At 40.7% G+C, this 9373-nt stretch overlaps 1 protein-coding gene across 8 annotated transcripts in view; it reads left to right on the forward strand.

Moving 5' to 3' along the window:
• CEP170B (centrosomal protein 170B) overlaps positions 1 to 9373 on the forward strand; it is a 57739-nt gene extending 48366 nt beyond the window's left edge. For 4 of the 8 annotated variants that reach the window (XM_056493334.1, XM_056493338.1, XM_056493336.1 and 1 more), the window contains 5 exons: positions 1181 to 1324; positions 2753 to 2841; positions 3390 to 3483; positions 4381 to 4432; positions 5160 to 9373. In XM_056493334.1, the coding sequence (XP_056349309.1) occupies positions 1181 to 1324; positions 2753 to 2841; positions 3390 to 3483; positions 4381 to 4432; positions 5160 to 5395 (615 nt within the window). In that variant the 3' untranslated portion in view covers positions 5396 to 9373. Of the gene's footprint in view, positions 1 to 584; positions 624 to 1180; positions 1325 to 2752; positions 2842 to 3389; positions 3484 to 4380; positions 4433 to 5159 lie in introns of all 8 variants that reach the window. The other 4 variants (XM_056493333.1, XM_056493337.1, XM_056493335.1 and 1 more) reach the window with 2 other exon arrangements.

Raw genomic sequence — 9373 nt, forward strand, 5'->3', positions numbered from 1 at the left:
AATAATCTGTGATGGTGGAGCAGGTGCTGTCCTTACCTTGTTTTCAGTTGTGCTGAGACCTGCTCACTGTAGGAATATCTCATTCTCTTCTGACACTTGTACTGTTGCAGTCAGCCTAACTTACTGTTTCTGCACTTGATGAAAAGAAGCTTATTAGCTAAACATTTTGCCTGTTGTGCCTCTGCACTATAATATCTCACACCTGCTGCCTGTGTATAACTCAAGTGCTGCTGCATAGTGTGGGGAGCCTGGACCTTGGATGGCACATGGTTTCCTCACAAGGAGCTGTGTGCTTTGCCAACCAAAGAGCCTCTTGGGCTGGATGTTCAGCCCTTTCCTAGAGGGCTCTGGATTTCACTCAGCACAGTCCAGTTTGGAGTAATGGGGAGCTGCCTGAGGTCACCTCAGCAGAGCTGGCTGGTGACCAGGATCTCCATGGGCTTCAGTGCATGATGGGGGGTGGTCCTAAGGAATGTGCTTTTGGGAATATCAACCTCAAATAACCCCAAACCCTGTGTTCTCTTTGATACTTACTGTCACAGTCATTCACTAGCATTGATCTCTTTGTTTCTGTTTTAACACAGATTGCTCGTAGATCTTTTCGGCTGGCATATCCATCTCAGGTGCACTTTCCATCCCATTATTTTTGTATCTCTGTCTTGTCAGTTGTTTTCTTCCCCTTCTTTTAAAGTTTTTGTCAGTAAACCCAACAGGAGTAATTGTCTTGTCATTTCTGTTCTTCCTGTTAATTATTTGCATTTTTAGTGGTTTTGTATTGCTTTTTCATCTCTTTCATGTGTTACTAAATGGTTTTTGATTAATTTGAGTGTGTCTTTAATGTTGCATTGATATATTAAGACATAAGATATGGGAAAACAGGGTCCTTTTGAGTTTTAGCTAAATTCAAAAAAGACAAAGATGTACTTTTCCATATGTGCTCAAGACTCAAAATTTTAAAGTAGAATAGCCCCACAGAGTTTTTTGGTATGACTCCAGTGGATAGGCACTTGGAGGACTGGGGTCTAGTCATTTGCTTACGAGCCCATACCTGTCTGAACAAGACTTAAATGAATCAGTGTTCCTCTTGGGCTTGCCTGAAAATCTGCAATACCTGAAGTGAGTGCCTGTTAGCCTACTTTCCCTACAAATTTTTAATGACTCATTGCTCATTATTTCCAAGCTGGTGCAGCACATTCCAGAAGCAAGTCTGAACTACCAGAAAGTGCCTCCGGGATCAGTGGAACTGAAGGATTTTGACCAAAATATGAATGATAATAGAGAAGAGGAACTCTCAAGAAAACCAAGGACAAGAAACCGTGAGGAGGCATGCCACTTTTATTTCCTTTCTATATGACATTGCTTTAAGATGCTGTATGTATATTTGTTCTTTGTAAGCTGCCAAAGGAGGCTGCTCAAAAAAAACCCCACACTTCTCAGCAGCCCTGATGTGTGGGTGTAGAAGCAGTGTTTAAAAAGAAAAAAGAGGAACAGAACCACCCCTCTTGCCAGCAGTGACTGGAAATTTCCTCTCTTGTGTACAATGCCAGTAAAACCTGAGGCTTGGTCACCTGTTTTTTGGGAGAACACATTTAGTGTCAGAGTCTTCTTAGGGTATTTCACTGCTGTCTTAGAGGAGAATGAGGCATCTCAGCTTTGAAATCTGGAGCACTGATAGTTTAATGGCACCTTAAGTGTTTTGCAGCTGGCATCCTGGTCAGAGCTGCTTGTGGAGCAGCAGTGGCAGGGTCTGGACCTTAGGAGGGTTAGGGCTGGGCTCCGTGAGTCCACTCTGTGAGCACTGCTCCCTCCAATGTTTGCAATTGTTGTGATTCTTCAGGGCTGAGAGAGCAGGGCAACCTGCAAATCACTGGGGTGATGCTAAAGGGTGAGAAAGCCTGGCCTGCACTTGAGGCTGGGGGTGGTGTTGGGGTGAGGGCTGTAGTGGGGTGATGGTGCTGGGGGAGGAGGAGAAAGCTGCTGGTCCAGCACTCCTGCTTTCTGCCTGCCAGCTGTGGTGGGAAGGAAGAGCTGGGACAGAGGCTTCAGGGAGGCAGTGCAGGCAGGAGGGGAGATCTGGGTGCAGCACAGCCACTCTGGAGGTGGAGTGTGACTCACACAGGCTTGTACAGGGGACTGTGGGCTGAGGGGCTGAGCCACTGGTACTGATCCTGTCCTGTGACTCGTTGGAAGCAATCCCTTTCTCTCCTGTAGGGAAGTGCCAAGGCTGGATAAAAGCTTCAGAGTGCCCCCAGCTTCATGTGGGCTTTCCTGGCAGAAGCCTGGAGGCTCTGCTAAGCCACAGGACTTGAATATTTGGGGTTTTGTTGTTATTTTAATAAAGCAGAATGTAACATGTTGGGATACCTGGCTGTGAAGGTGGTTTGAACTCACATGTGTCACATTAGGTAGTTTCAGCAAGACTGCTTGTGGGGCTTCTTGCTTTGTGATTTGACTTTTTGTGGGGTTTTTGTCAGGTGTGGAAAGTCCTAAGTGCTGTTCTTTCAGAAATGCTTAAATACTTATGTTACTGCAAACAGTTGTGTCTCTGTAGAAGAAGTCTGAACAAGTTAGTATTAACCTTTTTTGCCAAAGTGCTGCAATAAAGCTGCACATCATCTTAATCTCCCTTGAATTTCAAGTATCATCCACACAAAGAAAGATGTTTCAGTTTCGTACATTTACTGTACAAAAAAATCCTGTTTTGTAGTATGCTGCTTTTCTGAAAGTTCTCCAATCTGTCCTCATGTTTTAGGTAATCTTTGACAACCTGATGTTGAACCCAGTGTCCCAGTTATCACATACAATCCGTGAAAATACGGAAAACCTCGCTGAGAAAATGAAGTAAGTAACTTCTTGTCCCTGATCTGAAATATTGACTTGCTGGTGAGTTTGTTGGCTTGCTACTTGTGGAAGATATTGTACTGTCATCTTGGAAAGTTCTGTAATTGGGATGCAGGGAATCTAGATGTAGGAAACTGTGTGTGTGTAGTGAACCAGAGGTAATAGGATTATGTGCTATCACTTTTCCTCATATCTTTGGCCGCTGGAATTTTAATGCTGGATTTGTAATGCCTGTTAGGCCTTGACTTTGAAATGCTGCCTGTGCAGGAGATACAGCAGAAAATTGGTGGATTGTCTCTTCTTTCCTTTTCTGTACCAAGGCTCTTGTAAATGTGCAGGTTACCAAGCTTGTGAAATCTTTTCAAAGTTTGCTGTTCCTGTATGAGTTAGGGAAGGACTTTGAATTGTTCCTAAATCAGCTGAAAGGAGCTTTTTCCAGCTGTAATCCACTAATCTTTTTTGTTGCCACACCTTGTGATAATTAAATCTTTTAAACAAGCAGTTTTTTGATGGCAGTTTTAAGATCTGCTCTACTTCTTGTGTTATAGGATTCTGTTTCAAAACTCAGAGAGGACCTGGGAGGAGATGGAGGCCAAAATCAATTCAGAAAATGAAGTGCCAATTCTGAAGACATCAAACAAAGTAAGTCCATGCAAACAGGTGAATTACTAAAGACTTCCATCCATGAAATCTAAGAAACCAAACCAACAAACTCTGACCCTTCTTATACCGATTTCTGAAATTTCTGGTCCATTTTCATGTGTTGAACTGCTGGGTTTCATTACTGTTTGGAGTTCCTTCTGTAGTTTTGTTTCACCAAACTCTTTCCCAGTTCCTTTGCAAGTGATCTTCAAAGACTGGGTTTCTTAACCAGTGTTGAAGTTCAGGGTCATTAGGCCTCATTTAAACATTTAAAAAAAAATCACCTGCCATGTGGTTTCCACAGCTCCAGTTGCAGACAGGTGTTTCTCATGAAATGTTTGTTTTCTTCACCTGTAACTGTTTGATATTAGGGCAGTAAAAATCCACCTCAGGGTGAATTCACTCAGGTGATTCAGCCTCAAGATGGTGTTTGTGCTCTCATGACCTTTCATTGTCCTTGAAGGAGATTGTCAGTAAGAATTTAAGTGCAGTAGTGAACCCAGCAGATATGATTAATGCTAAACAACGTTGTGCAAGTCCTGAGTAGCTTGGTGCTGTAGCAGTATAAATGTGGCCAAATGCCTTGTCTGGTCTAGGAATTGAGTTTACAAATATCTTTGTGTGTTTTATATTAAGGAGGCGTCTTTGTACAGGTGTAGCATTTCATATCTAAAAGCAACTGTGACTATGAATGGGGTGGAGTAGTAGCAGTTGGTGACGTGCAGAGCAGGCTGCCTGTGCACTGACCACATGCACCTCAATACATCTTTCATGTTAAATGAGCAATTCTGGCTTTGAATCTTCTTGATCAGATAAGGCAGAAGCAGTAAGACTAGATTCATGTGTCAGTTGGTTACTTTGTTGCTTAATTTTCCATTCTGTTGCTTTTGTTTCTAGGAAATCAGTTCTATCCTGAAGGAGCTCAGGCGAGTTCAAAAACAGCTTGAAGGTTGGTCATCTAAAATCTTCCTATTGCCTCTCAAATGCCAGTAAAGTTGCACAAAATAAAGTAATGTTGGCCTGATTTGTCAGTGAAAGCTGGGAAAGGATGCAGAAGTTTGGGTTGTTACCACAGTGCTCTCTGATGAGTGCATAGGGAATTAACACCAGATTTATTTATCTTATACTGCCAGTTTTTAGGGAAATTTTTGACTATGGAAATGTAGACACTGTTGCTGTGGAAATGCTTTGTGTGTGGTAATTAGCATATTCCCATAAGATAAACTGATTCAGGACTGTTCTGATGAAATATTTAGTACATCTTCCAGCCAATAAGCTGTTCTACGTTTTTTGGACTTGAATTTTGCACATAGATCTCTGCATTAGGAAAAGCAAGACAAGCTCATGCATCATCTAAAAGTGTAATAAAGGCATGTAAAAACATCCAGGCATCATTCTGGGCTCCTGCTAAATGCTTGTTGTTTGGCTGCTGTAGTTTGTCTTTTCCAATTTAACCCGAAAGTTGAGAGTCCACATCTCTTCAGTCTGTGAGAGGTTTTGCTTGTTAAAGCTGTTTAGACCTGAAGGTACTCATGAGGAAAATAACCTGACTAAAATGAACAAAAGTACTGCTTACAGTTCTACTGCTTTCAAAATGAAGGCAGTAAACTTTTGTTTGGAAACTTTGCTTACTGCTGCTAATGTGTTTCTGTTTTTTTTTTTCCCTTTTTCCCCAGTCATAAATGCTATCATTGACCCTACTGGAAACTTGGATATAGTTGCCAGTAACAAAGCATCTTCTGCTGCTAAACAATCTACAGCCACTAAAGTCAGGACTGCTAACAATTCTGGGTCCACACTGGAGACTTTGTCCCTAGCACAGATGAGAAACTACGCTCAGAAATCGAACTGTGGGTCTTCTAGCTTACAAGATTCCAATTTCATTCCAGATGGAGAGAAATATGTGATCTGATACAATATTTTGTATTGCTGTTATACTGTAATCTACTGTTGCATTAGTATTGTGTATGAGTGGTTTGTGGACAGTTTGTGTGGAGCAGTTGTTTAGATTGCTAACATGTTGCACAAAAAAGAAAAATCTATGCTGTGAGGGTGAATGGAAAGTCTGTGTATGCCTTTTAAACAAGACTAGCACTGTGGAGCAGCACATACTCAGCACAGAGGCAAACTGATTTTTACAAAATTACTCACTTATTCTTCCAGTGTGCCATAAGAAAACAGGCTTTGCATATTTTCCATTCTATACTGCCGAGACTAAAGTGTACTTGCATTGGCCTGTTTATAACTATCCAGTTGTAATGAGGCTCAGTTTGGAAGAAATACCCACACCTTTTTTGGTACTATATTTGTCTGGATTTTATTTGATGGAATTTTTTTGAAGAGTACAAGTGAAGCATTATAACTCTGTTGGGTGAAACATTACAACTCTGTTGGAATCAATTTGCAAATCCAACAGAATGATTGTGCAATATCATGGGTTTCTGAGAGAAGCCCTTACTACAGTTGTGTAAGATTTCCTTTCAACAGTCATAAAAAGACAACCACACTGAAGTTGTGCATCTGTTTTTCAGTCCAAAAACCAAAACAAGACAGAATAAACCCTTTTGCTTTTTGTCTTGGGAAAGTATAAAAGTTAATAGTGGTATGAATGTAAGGACTACTAATACAGTTACTATTTTTGATGATATTTGAGACCCAGAGTTTGGGGTAGGTACAGAAAGTTAGATTTTACAATTTAGCTTGCCAAATTTTCGTGATTTTGGTACAAATGCTGTCTTTAAGCTGCTTTTCTTTTTTAATTTAAATATACAGTCTTTTCATAATGAGGTACAAATGCTCTTGGCTGGGCCAAAGACTAAGATGTTTGCAATTACCCAATTGCAAAGAAAACCATCTGTTCCAATGGCTCATGGAATAAACTTAATTACACAGTGGCTGTGAACTAATGCAATCACTTGACAGCACTGAAAAAATAGTGGCCTCAATGTAGCTCCACCTTTATGGCTAGTTCTGTTATGAATTTTTTTTCAATGCAAAAGTGCTTGCAACGGCCACCATTGTGGTGTTCTTCAGAAACTATTCAACAGTGTCAAGCACTTGGTACGTTTGGAATTTTTGTCTCTGGATTTAACTTTCGGTTCGTTTACAATCCTAGAAACACTAAGGGTTATGTACAGTTGTTGGAGCAATTTCTTATTTAACAAAAGTTGGGGTTTATATTCTGTCTTTGTGTTAAAATGCAAAACACTAAGCAATTTTTGTTGCTTTAAGAGCCAAAATTTTGGTTTTGAGGGGATCTCTTCCAGATGTGTTTGCTCCCAGTTTTTTCTGTCTTGTATCGATTCCTTTTTCATTCTTCCAGGTCAACAAATAGTAATCAGGCAAATAAATTCTTTTGTAGCTGTGGAGGATACATTTACTGGGAAAGGTGAGCAGATGAGTTCCACTTTGCCCTCATACAGTATGTAGTTTAACCAGTGAAAATGGTTTCCCAAGCTTGACTGCTTCTTGTGTGCTGACTCTATATTTTGGGGTGAGTAGTGGATTCCTTAGTTAGCTTCAGTAGTTACCTGAGCTTTTCTGCTAGGATGTTGTAACCAGTGGGAACCTATTAAAATAATTTAAATAAATAGGGATGCTCACAAAGTGTTTAACCTTTCTAGTGAAGAAGGTGATTGCTTTCCTGGTGAAGCCAGTAAGAGCTTTCCATGAATTTCAGCAGAGACAAGATCAGTCCCAAAATGGGAGTATGTCAACACACCATTAGTTTATTTTGGAGCCTGCAAGATGCTGGCTGGTAAATAGTAGGTGCAGATATCCTTCCAAGATTTCCAGTAGGCTATTAGCTCATCTGCTTGTGTGGAGATGCCCTTCCATGAAGAAATCTGCTGGATTTCACGTAGATGAATGCAGAATAAAAAGAATTTGCCCTTGATGTTGTTCTGCCTGTAATATACGCACTATCTGAATGTGTTAATTCAGTCGTTGATTCTGATCTGTCTTTTCTTGAAATACCTGACTGTGTCCTTGGTGAATATCATAAGTGGTGGTATCATTCCTGAAATATGAGACACAATTTTTCAAGCCCTTCTTAGTTAGGGTTTGAGCTGACCAGGTGCTACCCCAACTCACTAGGAGCTGAAGGACCTTCACAGATAAGGTGTTGCTGTTAGTTTCAGTTTTGCTGTAGAGACAAGTGAATTACTAAGACGTACATCTGGCTTCTCTGCTTATTTGTTATTTCCACATCTTCATGGTTATGCGCAAGTGGATTCTGTTTCTCTGCAATGTGTCCTTGATGGGACTTCAGTTTACTTTCACTTGAAAATTGCTTGATTCTTCTTTGATTCTTGAACACATCAGGGAGGGATTTTCTCCCTTGGTTGCTCTGTTCTGAACTAGAGAGTGAGCCCACAGACACCTTGCATCAATTAAATCAACCTGCAAAATACGGTACCTCTTCAAGTGACTAATGAGGATGCAACAATCAGTGTCTCTTGATAATTCGGAGATGAGTGTGTGAAGGCAGGGAGGATGCACAGCTTGATTTGTTTTATTTGTGACTCAGCCAAACTGTAAAATGCTTCTGTGTCCTGACACAATGCTCATTTTTGGATCTTTGCATTTGAAAAGGTTTTGCTAGTCATTGATGAAAAGCAGCATATTTTTTCTTGTTTCACTGCTTCTGAAGTACTGTGGTTTGCACTTGTCTGCTCCAGATAAGCCAAAGAGCTATCACTCCTTTGCTGATTGTTGGTTCTTACAAGCAGTACTGTATGCAACCATGGAAACATGCCTGTGTGACTCCAGTGTGACCCTGACCCATGTCTAGTGGTGTATTTGGGGGGCCCAGGGTCAGTGCACGAGATTCCTGCTGGCTTCCATGAGCTGTGGGTGGGCTCTGCATTGAGCTTGGCAGGGGTGATGCTGCCCTGTATGTCACTCCCATGCCACTTTGCTTTCATGTGTTTTGTGTCTGACTAAAGCAATGTAACGAAGGGTGGGATTTTCAAAGTCTCAGGGAAGCAAGTGCTCAGGTCCTTTTGGGTTTTCCATATGCTTTGGGTGCCTGATTCCCTGAGCACCTTCCAAAATCCCAGCCCTCAGCTCTTCCACTATACTTGAAAACTTTTCATTTTGACGCTTTCAGATGTAAAATCCTGTTACTCTGTTCTGATGGCATGAATGTAAATTCCTGTGAGGGTGTGTAGGAGCTTTGGGAGTGAGGACCCAGCTGGATTTATGGTGGTGTCATGTTGTGGTCATGCTCCAGGAGGAAAGAGCATCTGCATCATCTGAGTATTTTAGTAAAGGTACAATTAGTGGAATGTTTACATACAGCCTACTGACAAAAAGGAGACAAAGAAAAAGATAAAAAAGTGTAAAGTATTTAAGTGCAAGACTCTAGTAGTTTTTTCTTGTTTTGCAGATCACACTAGCTATTTTTGAAGTTGGTAAATGTGTATAACTTTTGCAAAGACCAGACAGAACTACCTGTTCACTTTCAATGTGCCCCGTGCTGAATTGTGCCTATTTCACTCTCTGCTGTTGTTATGCTGCTGATTCTGCTGTTCTGAACTGTTCACTGGATCATTCCATTTGCATGCAACACAAATGCAAGCTGAGCTGTCTGAGAGTAAAGCTGAAACACGTTTGTATAACTTGAATCAATTAATGGCTTTCTCTTTTCCACACCCTCTTGAAATGCTGTGTATAATTTTGATTTGTTTCTTCTGCTCTGATTTCTATTCACTTTTGGTTTGTTGTTTTGGTTTTTTTGAACAGTAATTTATTTTTGTTTGGATTATAGGCAGTATCTGTACATTTTGTTTCAAGGTGATATTGTGGATGTCTTTAAAAAACCAAATTGTTATTTTATATAATTTTATCATAAAGTTGCTCTAATAAATCATTCTTTTATCATGTGACA

The sequence above is a fragment of the Oenanthe melanoleuca genome, chromosome 5, assembly GCF_029582105.1.
Source record: "Oenanthe melanoleuca isolate GR-GAL-2019-014 chromosome 5, OMel1.0, whole genome shotgun sequence".
Classification (NCBI taxonomy): Eukaryota; Metazoa; Chordata; class Aves; order Passeriformes; family Muscicapidae; genus Oenanthe; species Oenanthe melanoleuca.